General features: G+C 39.7%; 1 protein-coding gene across 6 annotated transcripts in view; it reads right to left on the reverse strand.

The window, feature by feature from the left end:
- The window catches only part of PPFIBP2 (PPFIA binding protein 2), a 101,517-nt gene that overhangs the window by 36,921 nt on the left and 48,562 nt on the right, over positions 1 to 16,034 (reverse strand). For all 6 annotated transcript variants that reach the window (XM_039384299.1, XM_039384300.1, XM_039384296.1 and 3 more), the window contains 2 exons: positions 10,312 to 10,401; positions 5,909 to 6,022 (listed from right to left, as the gene is read on the reverse strand). In XM_039384299.1, the coding sequence (XP_039240233.1) occupies positions 5,909 to 6,022; positions 10,312 to 10,401 (204 nt within the window). The remainder of the gene's footprint in view (positions 1 to 5,908; positions 6,023 to 10,311; positions 10,402 to 16,034) is intronic.

Here is a 16,034-nt window from a genome sequence, read left to right on the forward strand (position 1 = left end):
ATAAAAGATAATACAAGACAGGCAAAGTGGTAATTTGGGCTGTAGCAGCTTTAGGAGGATCCTAAAGAGCTGAAATACAGAACAGAAATAGAACATATCATAGAGAATCTTCTTTAGAAACAAGATACTTTGTTTTAGTTTTAATTTTAAAACGTACTATAAGTATAATTTAATTTCTTAAAGTTCTTTGTTTGAAACTCAACCTTTAACTTTAAAAATTAAGGGAAAAAAGTTATTTTTGAGTAGAATAATTACAAAGATGAGTCCTGCAGAAGCCACAACATGTATGTACGAGACAGATCAAGGAACAGCAAACTATTTCCAAGTACAAACGTATTTTTAAAATTCACACTGTATACTTCTAAAACATTTAACCGACTTTTCCAATATTCCCAATGAAACTGCAGCATATGCTCTATATCTCACATTCACATTTTATCCTCTTGGAAATACATAATTCTTATAAAGCAGCTTATAAAATTTAACATGACAGAAAACAGCTTGAAAAGTGGACCCTACACTTTTCTAGGGTGTCAGCTGCAAGCACAGAAAATTCCAGGATATTTAGCTCTTCATAAAACAGAAGAAACAATCATGCCATACACTGATTGAGAAACCACAAGTAAGAGTTTAGTTGAGGGGGGGGGGGAAGAACCCCCCCCCGAAGATCCCATTTTGCACTTGTGCACCACACAAAATACAAACATTCAAAAAATTCCTAACTTTTCACGCTTATTAAAAGAGTTGAGAGAGAGAGACAGACCAACTGACCTACCTGGTAAGCAACATCCAGCCAGAGCCACCACTAATGAGGACTGCACTTCTCAAGTGCTGTGTGTCAGCTGTGGTAGAAATAAGATATTTGCTTAGCTGAAAACACAGCTGAGAGCAATGTACATCTGTAATCACCATGAAATGGTGCAAGTCAGTAGCAGTCAGTGAATTACAGCCCTCCAATTCATCATCTGCCCATTATATAGCTAAGCAAGGGAAAGGACAGAACTTCCCACTGCACTGCCAATTCGAATCCGCCTGACCAGCAGGACTCCTGCCTACATTAGCTGCAAAATAACAAAGCAGTGGAATGCTCACCTGTACAGATAAGCTGGACAACTTGAGGGAAACACTCTGAAAACCTTATGGCTCACACCAGAGCAGCACAGAGCACACTTGAAAATCTGAAACGCTAAGCCAGCTGCTGGCAAGAAGTTACTGCATGCTATAAACAAGTGCTGAAATTCATCTAAGATCAGATAACTCAGGCAACTGAAAGTTGAAGGAATGATCTTTGCCAGCCAGCAATGTTCCTGAGAAGCAAGCAGATACACACCAGATTTATACCCTGCAACCAAGACAGGATTCTGGCTCCCCTGACTATAAGACAACTGCAAAACCAGAGCAGGTACACATGAAACAGCATTGGATTCAAGTTCCTACTCTCATACAGCTCCTCCCTGCCTTCTTCTAATCCACTGTTTTTCAAAAGATCCTCCACCGTGCCCCACACAGGGCACTGTCTGCCACACCTTCCCCTGGCCCTTGCGCTCAAGGTAGAAGTGGGACATAAACTGACACGAGAAAAGAGATCCAATCCTGCTAGCATTCAAACATTTCGGTTTCTTTTGTTTATTTTTTAAGATAGAAAGAGTCCTAAAACCAAGTGCTTTCTACATTGCAAGATAATTTACTTCACTGAAGACAAAACTGAGTTTACACAACACAACCATGCAACAAGAGTCCCTTGGATTGCATCTTGCAATTATGTGTCAGAAATAATGTGGAAGGCAGAAGGACCACATCCAGGATTTGGTACAGATCAGCTACAGGAAAGACATTGCCACACAGACCAGTATTTTCATTGGCAAAACAAACTGCTATACTTTATGCCAGAGAGCTTCAATGGGAATTAGTATCTGTTAAATAAATCAAATGCAGCTCTGGAATAGCAAAGGGGTAACTAACTAATCTTACAATAACTACCAAAAAATACACGTGAAAGAACTGTGGAGGTGAAATCTGTATGTGCAGAAAATTCACTTTTCAAACTGACTTAACTCAGCTGTCAAGCCTAACAGCACAGATTCCAGAGCACTGATGTGTTTACATTAGGCATGGCTGGTACTTTCTGCTATGGGACAGTTTAGGCAACTTTACAGAGCAAAATTTCCTTCTGCTTTCCAATTCTATAGCAAGCTGATAGGAGATTCTCCCAAGGCTAACACAGCAATGTTCAACATCCTCTTTTCTCTTAGAAAAAAATATATTTCTTTCTTAAAATTGACTGGAAGAAGGTACTTAAGTGATGCCACAAAGTAACTTGGAACAAGACACATATACATCATTGCTTCCTAAAACTGGCTGTAACTTTACATTTTAAAGCAGTTGATATACTGGAAATGGACTATGTCACAGCATACACTGTCTTCACAGGATAATTCTAGGCAGTTTTTTTATTTTATTTTTGACATATTCATTACAATGTGCTAAGGGGAAATGCAGGTAACTATTCACACAGGCCAGCTTTTCCATATCATTCACACATTTAACGGCAAGACAGAGACACCACTGGAAGGCAACTCAATGAGATCAAACTTGTGTTCTGCCCCCAGTCATGCTCGAGGAAATTTTCTCTTACCATTTACTATGAAGGTTGACCTTGTTTCTTGGCCCAAACAAGAATCATACTTAAAGAGTGATCTGAAGTTTTGTCATTGACTTTCTCGAGTTTTTGAAAGACCTGCTTTGTTTTTGAAGAAAGAAAATGCAAACACCTTCAAGGTGAAAATGGCTTTTCTTGATTGTAGTCTGTACTGGAAAAAGTATCCTTACAAAAGTAAAATGTTGAGTTTGACACACCATAAGCATCACATGCCTGCATTATCTGTAACTGTGCACACCAGGGCATCTCTGCCTCTCTTACACAGGGTTCTCTTGCTCCTCAAATGCTGCTGAGCTGTATTTTCTTTGGCTGTGGTTCCACAGACAGGTAAGTCAAACACACATCTCTCCATTGCCCCTGTGCCACACCTTGACCTTTTCTGTGAGCTGTTTCAACTCACCCAGCAACACACCCCCTTCCTTTTAAACCCCAAGTTTAGTTTTGTCCCAGTCACTGAGTTTGATGAGCATGACAGTATCAAATCAGTTGCAGAAGCACATAGTAAGGAAGAGGGAGAAGGATGAAAGGAGAAAGAGACCTTCTCCTTTTTGTTGCAGCAACCTTTAGATTGGTTCAGCTCATTTCTTGAAAGTTCAGATTTGACTAAGGGATGTTGCACCATCTTCTCAGAGCAATGAAGAATTGTGATTTTCTTCAAAGCAGCAGCAGTATCTGTTGCTACTATTCCACATTCAAGATGTCCATCCAAAATGCTGAACAGCCATTTTATGTTATTTGTATAAATTTTATTTTAGCTGCTGTCTCAGAAGTGGTTCCATGATCACTTTGTAGCAAGGTTCAAAACAACTGTGCATAAATCATAAGCCAGAAGGATTTTAGCCAGTAACCCCACCCTGAAAAAGAGAACAAGTCTCTGCTAGCATAGATTCAGCAAAAAGTATTTTTCAGGGTAGCATTGCATACCCTTTCTGTCGTGGGACTGCCATGTATCATCATTAAATTATCCTAAAGTATATGATTTTTGTTTTTATTGTAGCATTTTGGGTACAGAACTAATTAAGAGTCACTTTTCTTACAGTTCCCAAAATTAAAAAGCTAGGGCTTATCCTGAACTCAGGTATATTAAGTCAGTAATATGCTTATCCATACTGCAGTTAGCTGAGTTCTACTAATATACATGAAAGATTTTTCAAGCTGGAGCAGTTATCTTTATCACTCCATTTAGAAGAAGCAGTTGACTTAAGTTCACAAAGACAAAAATGGGTGGAATTAAGTATATTGTAAATAAACAAGTAGAACCATGAAATAAAACTGAATTTACACACACCTCAGGAAGGTAACAGAAGTCACTGAAAAGCAGGACACTAGCAACTGCTGGCTGAGATCTGAACCCAAATCTCCCCCAAATCCATCTTCTGAAGCCCCTGAGGCCACATACCCACTCAACTTTCTGACAAATGGTCTGCAGGAAGGTCTGTTGGCCACATATCTTACAGGAATGTCAGAATCACCACACGATTAGATCATTCTCTTCTCTCTAAATCTCAGCTCGCTCCCATCTTTTCAACAAGATGAACTGAGAAAAGAACCTTCAAAATAAACTACAATAAATAGGACCCTCTGCTGAGCCCTAATGAATGCACAAGTTCTCTGACTATTGGGATGTTGAGAGACCTAACCCGGGTTTCCCATAACCCACCCTCTACTGGGAGATGTAATCTGTGTGAGAAACAACAACTACAGCCGTTCGGAGTTATCTCAAAATTTAGATTTAAGGTTTATGTTTAAACATATCTGGAGATTCTCTGACTTCTTTAGCTTCAGTACAGTCCTTTGTAGCTTATCCCTTTAGGATCAGCTTTGTAAGCAGTTTGTGCACGTGCATAATGCCAGACGAGTAGATGCAAATGTTTTCACTGAAACAGCAAAGTAGGTGCACCATTATATTCTATTTTCAGACGCCTCAGTTTTATGTTAAATAAGGCTTTAAATTCACAGTTTCCTCAGAAGACTATCAGGGCAAAAAAACTGAAGTCAGAGAAACAATGAACAGTTTTAGCAGAAGCCACAGAACAACTATCCAGTTTTTAGGTTGAAACAGGAAGCTTCTACATTCTATTGTGAACGCCTTCCTGAAGTCTGAAAACAGATTTTCATAACTTAAACAGTTACTGTTCTTTGAATTTCACTTCAGATCTCACTGGACAACTAAATGCACTCGCTATTTGCATTTTTAAAAATGTCCCCTCAAAATAAAACCTTTTCCAGTCAGAAGCATTTTGGGCTGCAAGAGTTGTGTGACCTGGAAGGTTTTTTTCCCAAGAATCTTTGAGAGTAGTAATTTCAAAGGTTTAGGATAGAACTTTATCTTACAGAAACTGCTGCTGTTTACATAGATATGTACAAGGCTGCTTATAATAATTTCAAGCTATGATCAGTTCATAGAAAGACCTTTATATTTCACATAAAATAGTAAATTTTTAATAAAAATTTCGTGTGGTGAGAACTAGGTTCATCAGGGACAGTATCTATCCTGCAAATTTCTGGCATAGATTTTCAGGGTTATTTACAGTTTCAGACCTATTTTTGTATCTATATACTGTATTCACAGAAGATCTGCATCTGTAAAAACATGAAAGCTCTTTCACATCAACAGACCTGCAAGCTCTGCAGTAACATATGAAATTAAACATATTTAACCTATCATTTGTTCTGCTCCCTCAACATAGAACATCAAAGAGCCTGAAAGTGTCAACTGAAATAAAGAAAAATATGTCATTATATACTAATTTTCCTATATAAAAATAAAGAGAAAGTTCTTAAGTTAAGCAAAAATGGTTCTAGAACAGAACTTGTTAGAGTAATTCATTTCAACCAGCTACTTGTTCAACTTCAAAGCCATAGGAAAACAGAAGACATTTAAATAAAACTTCTTAATTCTATAACTCCTACATATATTAGATACATTTAACCTGTCTAACCAGTTACTCAGCCATGTCCAAATGAGCACAGTACAAATAAGACACAATAGTTTCATTTTACATGCTGCCACGTACAGTATTATGCAACCAGCCAGTAAAACTCTTCTGCAACAGGAAAACAAAGAAACATTCTTTGGGGGGGGAAAAAAAGTGCAAAGCAGCAAGAGAACAATAAAAGAGGCATTTTTTTAATGCCTGTTTTATCTTGTTGCCAAAGGCACTCACACATGCAGACGAGCTGACCATGTATGTTCACCCCCTCCGCTGGAGAAGATTATGCAAGATGGTTTGCAATCCAGGTTTTTACCTGTTGAAGCATTTCTTCTGTAGCATTCAGCTTCAACTGATGCCCCTCAAGACAGATTTCCAAGTCCCGGATTTTTTCTCCCTGAGCTTCCACCTGGTCTGTAAGAACACTCACCTGTAATTTGAGCAGAGAAGTACAATGCCACTGAACTGACTGTAAATAAGTTTCAATTACCTTATACACATAACATCCAAAGGCACGTTTTAACAGCAAGTTTAATATTCTTGTGCACTGCAGCAACCTGCTCTACCAAGATTTTTCAGTCTTACCTCTACTTTGCTTCAACCACGCCCTCTCATCCCCCCCTCCCCCACAATTATTTTGTTTCGATATAAAAAAGAGAGAGCGTTTCTAGAAGAGATGGAATGCTACCCACAGGTAGGCATTTCATGCAAAAGTCTGAAAAATTAAAAAGCAGCAAACAAGAACATAGGATGCTGAAAATATTTTATGTGGTTTTGGAGCACACACTGCTATTTCAAGTTCTGTTGGCATTTCACTCCCCAAAACAGATAAATAGGAAAACTGTTCATTCCGAAACCAACCAATTACTTTACTTCTTACAAGACCAGAAAACCAGCTTACCTATCAATAAAGCCTTCTGAAGTTATAAAGAATGTAATGAGTAAAAGGCATGTTTTAGCAGTGACAAAGTTCTATTCCAAGAAAAATTCCCAGGCTTTGGCAAGCCAGAACACGAAACCAAAAGAAGTGAGATACAGACAATGAATCCCAGGAAAAGAAACAATAAACAATACTGGTAAAGAACTGTGGGAATGGTGGTACAGACCAGTGTGTAATAAGAAAAGCCCAGCAGCTGAATTCAAAGCTTGCAAAGCAAAAAAAACTACGGCCAGGATAACATTGGAAAGATGTGGAAAAACACCCCAGTGTTAATTCCTGTGTTAAGCAGCATATACTGTCTGTATGTTCATTTTCACTATTTATTTATATAAAAGCCTTGATTATATCAGAAAAATATTATCTCAAACAAACAAAGAAAAGGAGCCTAAGGTGTTTAAAGTCCATTTTGAGGGAAATGCATTAACAAAACCTTATCCATGCTCTCATATCCAACCCCGCAACACGTTTAATAGAAAAAAAAAGAAAAAACAAAGGTACAGTATATCTAAGTGAAACTTTTAAGATGTACCCACTACACAGCATTTCTAAAACCCAGTGAACAACTGAGTTCATTTCAGGGAAGCTGCAGAGGGAGAGACTGAATGATCTGTTTTTGTTTTACCTGCAAACATAATGACAAGCATGCCTGGGAAAGGAACACAGAAAAAAAAGAAATAAACCAAAAAAGACTAATTTCCCCCCCCTTTAAAGTAGCTGGCTGCAGCACAGAGTACAGATGAACTGAGGATGAGAGAAGATAGGAAGGAGTGGGTGGAGGCAGATGGCAGGGGGACACATCCAAGCTGGGGCAGGAGGAGAACTCCCTGCAAGGAAGTCTTCTGCTTGTCTGCTTTTCTGTTTTGCTCTCATTAAAACAGGGATGTCACACAAATGCCCCCTGTGAGGTCAGAAAGCAAGAGGAAACAGCCTGATGCAGGTTCCAGAGAAAGAAAACCAGCTCTGTTTAGAGTGTCAGGTTAGGTTCCAACCAGCACTGCAACCGAGAAGCAAAACTCTGTATGTTAAATGTGACCTGCAAAGGAATTCAGTAAAACCTTAGTAGCTTTAAAAGCATGTGTTGGCTGCTCCAGGAGTTAGGCTGAGAGGCACATTAGCCACTTTGAGCTCATATTTTCCCCTCTGCTCAGGAACACATCTGCCAGACTCTTCAGGGAATCAGTAGGCTGCACACAGAACATAATCCCAGTTTATGCTACCCTGCCAAGTCCATCTTGCCTTAGGAGGGCAACACCTGCAACACTCAGCCTGTAGGTAACATATTTTCTGTGAGTATCTATAAAAGTGAGGCATACTGAACAATTAGCTAAAAAACCAAGTGGTATAGAGGTTAAAAACTTCTTTGCGAGAAAAAATCCAAATCAAAACAAAAAAAATCCCCCCCAAAAATGCCTAAAGGAGAACATTAGCTGCTTCACATAGGCAGTGAGCTGTAAGAAGGTATCCCAGATGCTGTAGCATTCATTTCCAGCCTCCACTTCAGACTGAACAGTGGAAGTAGGTTTCCAGGTGCACTGTTTGACTCAGCCTTGGTGGACAGGAGTAGTGGGCACTGCCTGTGCCCAGTACAAAGTGCCTTGTGCTGCTATTCATGCAGCAAGTCTGATGCAAGACTGGAGTGCTCCCAGCCTCATATTCCCTGCAGATTACAGCTACAGGCCACAGTCATTAGCACAATCCAACATGAGCCATAGAATAGAGGTGCTCTGTTTCCCATTCCTTTCTCATCCTTCATGCCAATGGTTACACCCAGGAGCCAGGTTTGTACCAGCAGACTCCCTCAGGCCAGTGTAACCTCACCATGGGACTTGCCTGTGCTCCTCATATTCGACTGCCTAGATTGAGTATGCACAGCTGGTGCAAACCAGGTTCTAAACCCAGCACCATCATGGCATCTCTGTTGTTGTTGTTGTTGTTGTTGATGTTCATCTACCAGACTGAGGTTTTTGTCTATCTTATTTGCCTGGGGCTTTTGCAATTCTACTGCAGAGCTGTGCAGTGGGAACGGAAAAATTCATAAATATTGACTAAGCTTTTTGATTTTATGGGAGGGTGATGGGAGTAAAAGGCAAGAGAAGGACAATTTCTACACCTGATTTTACTATATTCCTTTTAAGAAAAACTGTAGGCAGGTCTCCAAACCATGTAATAGGAATACCTTCTTTGTGCATTTGGCTTGCTCCATCCTTGGGTACCTATTTGTGCGGACGAAGAAATAGTTACTAAAAATCTGCGGGACAAAGACAGGGAAAGCACACACTGAGCAGTAGCCTGGAGGCTACTTTCCTGAAGGAAAGTTCCTTCAGGAACTTTTAAGCACTGGAGAGTTGTGGTCCTGTTAAATCCACACAAGCTGATACACTTTGAACACCAAGACTCTGCCAAACCTGTTCAAGCCCACCAGCACCCACGACCATCGACCACCGGGTAGCACGAACAGATCTACAGCAAGATCACAGGGCTAAACAGACACATGAGAAACAAAGGAGGGTCTCACAAGCAAAGCCACAGGTGCACCAGTGCAAGCCTCTGCTTTGGAATAAACAGCTGGGTTTGGCCTCCTAATTGCTGCTCCAGTTACGAGCTGCTCGTGTGCGCAAGTGACTGTGCGAGACGTGAATGTGCCGTGTGAAAAGTTGTTTGCTGTTACTAATGGGATCAGGATGCAGGAGTTAACAACCCCTTGATTAATGAAAGGTGTTCTCACAGATATCAGCAGTGATGTTGCCTCCCTCAGAAAAAGGGGAATTTGTAGCACACACTTAAACACCTAAACTCCAACCAGAAGTTTGTTTTTCGTTCAGGGTTGGGTTTTGTTTTTCCCTAAATTTGGCAATAGCAATTTTAGTTTAACAGTAATGAAGAAAATCCAACCAAGCCAAAGCTTGTGTCTCACAAAACATTTATTGTTTATTTAACAACAGCAGTGAGACTTCTGCTCAGTAAATGAACACAAGTGTGAACAGAACATACAGGATAAGACATGCTTACAGAAATTGGTGACTGAAACAGCTACCCAACATACTTAAGTTTTGTTTGATATAAATATATGTGCTTATAATATGTTTTTGTAAGCAAGAAGAGAAAGGATAGGCAAAGACCATTTAAAGAATCTCCAGCTTCAGTTCTGAAAAGCATGGAATATACAGTTCAGTAATAGCAAAAATACGCAGAAAAAAATAATTAAGTTTTTTTTTAATTTGTTGAACATGCGTTTTCTCCAGGAGGAAAATTTATATGGGACAGAGGATCTGTTTGACAAAGGGTTGGTAAACTGAGAAACAGGAAACCTGGAGGAGCTTAGGCATGAATTTTAAAAATGTCATTTTTTTCCCCCCTTTATCTTCCCCTTAAGTTTTTTGATGATGTAAACAATTTTGGTACAGCATACAAGCAGGAAAAATAGCTGTTCTCTCTACATGACAGTCTTCCAGTTCACTAAAAACGGTGACACACAGAACCTAGAAAACTGGTACAGCTGAGCAAATCTAGAATGAGAACCACTATCACAGCAGTGTCTTGGGACTCCACAGCATTATTTTTCATCTCTCTGTCAGTCTCCCTCCTCTTAGTGCTGTTACTCCCCCTACCCCACCACGAAATCAATCAGAGGGATCATACAAATTATAAATTAATTCCTGATCAAATATCAGTTACATTTGGTGATCTGCTCACATTTGTATAACAGAAAATACTCTTTCACTTCATCATTTATTCACTGAACAGCAACTCTGTAGACAATGTCTCTCTTTAGGACATACCTGCAGTATGAGTGACTCTTTATCACCTTCTAATCGTGCCAGCCTCTCTTGATAAGTTTCATTATTGGATGGATGATGATTCACCTGTGACTGGGGAAAAAAAGTGCTGTGAGAATTTTTACAGTTTCAAGCAATATTTAACAAAAATTATATATATTAAGTGGGTTTTATGATACCAAAAATATGAAAAAAAAGTGTCTACAGACAAAAAATGTTCATTTCATGTGCATTAAATGTACCTTTGTACATCTGAATGCACTTTTTTTTAGCTGGATTTTAAATACTGTGTCATTTGCAGCAATCAAGAATGGTATAGGAATAGACTGATATTTTCTATCAAATTATAATTTCAATGAAAAATACCATCTTATCAAAACAAAAACCCTCTAATTTGAAATATCTGGTCTTGACACTCTTTTGCCAAGGTCAAGGAATCTTGGTGTTTCAGTGGTAAAATCTGCCATAGGTATTATACTATTCCTTGAAATTACTGAAAGAAAAGTCGAATTTTTTTGTTAGCAATTAAAAAATTATTTAAGTTATCAAATTCTCATTGGAAATTACTCTAGCCACATAATCACTTATGGATTGCTAAACGGCTCTAGGGAGCAAAACCTTCTAAAACATGGCCTGCTTCTAACTGTTAGGTCCCATTTCCTATGAATTTTAATACTTCAGATAGAAACACCACAATTAAAAAATCTGCAGATGTATTTTAAAAAGTTTGGAAGAGTCTCATAGCCTTATCCTCCATACCAAACCATTGTGTAACTGTGGGAATGTTTGCTCAGAGCATCAAAAGTAACCTGAGCCCTCAGAGGTTCATTTCCCAGCTCTGTTGCAGGCAATGCATTTCTGCCAGGGAATGTAACACTGTGCCTGGCTTGTCAGCTAACCCAAGAATCCAACTTCAATGAGTTCCCTTCAACTGCACTCATCTGCAGCTGACTCCTCATTTATAGTTACTTGCATAATGGCACCAATATAATGATAATCCTCCTCCCCAACTGTCCTTTCTTTTTCAACTGAACACTTGTGAACAGGATTTAAAAAAATTATTAGCTATATACATAGCTTCTTGATCTACACTGAGGTCTACAGGCACAAATGTAACACAGATGATGAAAATACACGTGGTGCTAATTAATGCAAACCAAGAAATCAAATTTTTATTCAATCAGAAGAGACTTTTCAAGCCATAAAGTGCTAAACTAGATATAAGTATGGAATCTTTACAAGCTGAGAGAAACCAAGCACCCTTGTCTCTGATTAAGCTGAAAGAAATTGAGAGAATTACAAAAACACCAACAAACAGTGGTGAGAGATGTCTGAAGAGATCATCTGGTTCACTGTTTGGATTACAGAGACTTTCCATCTTCTTCTTAGGTACCCATCATTAGAACATTTTTCTTAATGTCCAACCTGAATCATCATCTCTTCAACTTCAACCTACTGGTGTTCATCATACCACCATGGATAAAAGAAAGGTTCTTCACTTCAAAATTTTTTTTTTAGTTATTGCAAGACTGTCTGTGGATCTCTAACTAGCATATCCCCCTTCAGTTAAACATACACAAGTTTTTCTGCCTTTTCCTCACAGGTTAATTTCTCAAGAACTGGTTTGTTGCTTTCTTTTGGTTCCTTTGCACCAATTGTTCCTTGACTTCTTTTGAAATTAAGTGCCTAAGAGGAGACACAGCACTCCAGCTGCAATTGGCTTCAGTGGAAAAACCTTTTCACAGACCCTTGGGCCGTATTTCTTTTCATATTAACCATATAGTAAAACTCACATATTTTCAGCCTAGGACCCATAACTTCCCATAACTTTTTTAATGCTCTTATTTAGCTGCCATCCTGTTCCTCACTCAGTGTTTACTCTCTGTTTCTGCCTAAATGTGTAACTTTGAGCTAGTCTACACTGAATTGCATCCTATTATTTATAATCTTTTCCTATGCATCAGGCTCTTATGTTTTAATCATGGCTGCAAGGTCCTTAACTAGAATCACCTATAAATTCACTAAGCTTTGTCCTTTGTCTCTGTTTAGAGGGTCAACAGGAACATTAAAAACAGGATGTGCAGAACCTCACTCCACACCTCACTTATTATTCATTGTCAAAAGAAGAATATGTTAACTCTACCCAAATACACCTTTGTCACAAGGTTTTGACCAGTTTATAGCAAGTACAGCTAAGATTCAAGACCTAAGAGAAATGGCTCTAAACATGCAGATGTGAGTGCACAACATACACAAACAGAAGTCTCTGATAAAGTTTTACCGTGGCACCCGTAAGGAGATGGCCCATGCATTAAAGGAATGATGACCTCACTCACTATTTTTCTCCTAACGAGTTTTAATGTTTTAGAATTTCTATCCTCACATCTCAGTGTTAATTTTTTCAAGCCTCGTCCTGTTATTAAGAAAAACCTCCACCCCTTAAACCCCCCTCCCAGTTTTCATAAAACATGTTTAACTTAGGCCCTCTGTGTTGAGTTAGTCAGTCAGTCAGCCACTCTCTGTGGTCTTAAAGTTTGTTCCTTATTAATTTTTGTGGTACTGTAATGAAACTAAACATTCTTTATAAGTAAACAGTATGCATTTCTGTATGTCTGCCTAGACAAACCTTTGACCTCAGCTCTGCATCCTCAATCATCCTACCAGACATCCTGCCTGGGTCCTTACTCCACAGAGAGAGCAAAGTCTTACACTGCACTTAAGAATCCAAAATCTTTAGCCTTAGCAGCTATGTTTCCATCAGGGTTAAGACTTCATTACATGCCATTAAATGAGTTTTCTCAATGGAGAGCCCACCAGCCTTCCCCAGTATATCTCTGGTTCACATCCAGTGGTTGGGGGAGGCTTTCCTGCACCTGGAACATCAAGTATTCAGGGAAGAACCGCATGTTGCTAGGCAGGAAAAGAGTCTCCTAATGACAGAACCTAATCAAGTAGATTTTGCACCCCTTCTCCTGCCATCATGTGCTATTTTTTCTAGGCTAGATTTAAGAAACTTACCTGTAACCACTTGTGCAAGCATTACTGCCAATGCATTGTTACATAAACAATCTGCCGTCAATGCAAAGTGGAGTTCAACATTTTTTATAATCCATAATTTAGAATTAGTTCAACACAGAATCAATAGATATTTCACTATATACCAATGTAAAGCCTAGTGAATCACCCATGGGAACAGAAAAGGGGGAACAACACTACACCAAAATATCAACCCTGCCCATAGGTCAGTGAGACAGGAAAGTACAGTAGACAGAAAAATGACCTGCTAGATAAAAGTGTCTGATTGACACCCAGCAGTTGTTTCAGACTTGGTAATTCTTCCTGGCATGTATAAAGACAAGATAAAACAATGTAACATGAACCAAGGTCATCTGTGGATGGTTGGAGTGCATTCTGCAGTTGTGAAAGTCAGCACTGAGAGGAAACAGCAAGTGTAGTCAACGTGTCACACGTATCAGCAGCAACTGAATAAAAGACTTGTAACACTAAAGACATAAGGCTGTGGATGAATTCCAGTTGGTGTAACAGTTCACAAACAATAAACACAGGTCATGTGGTTGCACAAGTCTAAAAGGTTGAATCAACAAGATTTTCTACTAAGCTAATATTTCAGAAGATGTAGCATCAAAGACCAAAAATTGTTACCTGGGCTTGACAAATTATAAGTTAACGTTAATATTAATTATGTTTCTTATAATGAAAGAATGAGAGAAATTGCATAAAACATGTAAAGAAGTTCATGATAACACATGATAGCAAAGTAGAAGCAAAGTACCACTGCAGATGAAAAATCAACTGCATACCATAAATACTTTGCCTCCAGGAATCCTTAACCAGCAACCAGCACCTCCTCCTTTTGCACCATTAAACCATGTCCTCAAGTGCCATATCTACACATTTTCTGAACTCTTCCAGGGATGGCGTCTCCTTTATGTGAAGAAATTTTTCCTAATGTCTAATCTAAACCTCCCATGACACAACTTGAGACCATTTCCTCTTATCCTGTCACTTGTTATCTGGGAGAAGGAACTGACCCTCACGTCACTACATCCTCCTTTCAGGCAGTTGTAGAGAGCAATAAGGTCTCCCTTGAGCCTCCTTTTCTCCAGGCTAAACAGTCCCAGCTCCCTCAGCTGCTTCTCCTAGGACTTACTCTCTAGACACTTCACCAGCTTTGTTGCCCTTCTCTGGACTCGTTCCAGCACCTCAATTCCTTCGTTGTCCTGAGGGGCCCAGAACTGGACACAGCACTCGAGGTGTGGTCTCACCAGTGCTGAGTACAGGGGGACAATCACTGCTCTGGTCCTGCTGGCCACACTATTCCTGATCCAAGCCAGGATTCCACTGGCCTTCTTGGCCACCTGGGCACACACTGGCTCATGTTCAGCCACTGTTGACCACCACACCCATGTCCTTTGCTGCCAGGCAGCTTTCCAGCCACTCTACCCCCAGCCTGTAGTGCTGCCTGGGGTTGTTGTGACCAAAGTGCAGGACCTGGCACTTGGCCTTGTTGACCCTCATACAACTGGTCTCAGCCCATTGATCCAGCCTGTCCAGATCCCTCCACAGAGCCCTCCTACCCTATGAGCAGACCAACACTCCCACCCAACGTGGTGTTACCTTCAAACTTTCTGAGGGTGCACTAAATGCCCAGGCTGTCCACGAAGATGCTCAGTAGGGCTGGACCCAACACTGATCCTGGGGAACAGCATCCGTGACTGGCCACCATCTGGATGTAACTCCATTCACCACCACTCTCTGGGCCCGGCCATCCAGCCAGTTTTTACCCAGTGAAAAGTACACCTGTCCACACCATGGGAAGCCAGGAGTTGCAAAGCAATTTCTTGAAGCACCTGCATTATGGTCTCCTTAGAGATTTTGGGTGTACTTTAATGCGCGTCATACTGCAAAAGATATTAGCACGAAAAGTTTCCTGAAACAATTCCAAATCAACTGACTCACCCAGTTCTAGAAAAAGAAAAGCAAGAAAAAAAAAAAAAAAGCAAAGCTTTTGCATTCCATCACCTGCTTTAGCTTCTTGTTCATTTTTAGGTTCCAAATCTCTCTTTGGAATACGCTCCTTTCTTTAATCTGAACACAATATTGGTAGCTGCTGGAAACTTCTAAGTGTCTAAGTATCACTTACATGATCCAGTCATTACAGAGTCCTTTTCCAAGAAAAGGGCTTAAATTTTCCTTCAGAATACATGACACAAAAAATCAGACTTTGGAGAATGATTCTGCAGGTTTAATTTAAAATGGTGGTAATCAGCAAAAGTATAAAAGAATATGGCAAGAAAGGGATGAAATGCTTGATCAGTTCAGCTATCTTAATTTTCAGTAGTTTTCTCAGAGTCTGTTATGCATAGAATGTTATTTTTTCTTGCATGTTATTTTAATAGGAAATAATTCAGAATGAAGTTTATTGTCAGAACGGAGTGACAGCTGTTGTATGGTGTTTCTCTACAGAGGTTCTGTTGGGAAGCTTTTGTAAGGGAACTTCTAGCTGTATCTTGATGGACTACAAAAGTAAGACCCTGAAAGCAAGCACATGTGCAAGGTAATGAAGCTCAATACAGGCCAGTTCATGTTTTCCTAGCGTGTGTGATGTTTCAGCACAAAGTGTCTCCAGCACAGCTAATTTTAACACAAACCCCACCAACTTGTGAAGTTGAGCAGCAAGCTGTTACACAGAAATTTGTCACGAA

This window comes from Pipra filicauda, unplaced genomic scaffold (assembly GCF_003945595.2).
Source record: "Pipra filicauda isolate LSUMZ 115617 unplaced genomic scaffold, ASM394559v2 scaffold345_size814242_pilon, whole genome shotgun sequence".
Classification (NCBI taxonomy): domain Eukaryota; kingdom Metazoa; phylum Chordata; class Aves; order Passeriformes; family Pipridae; genus Pipra; species Pipra filicauda.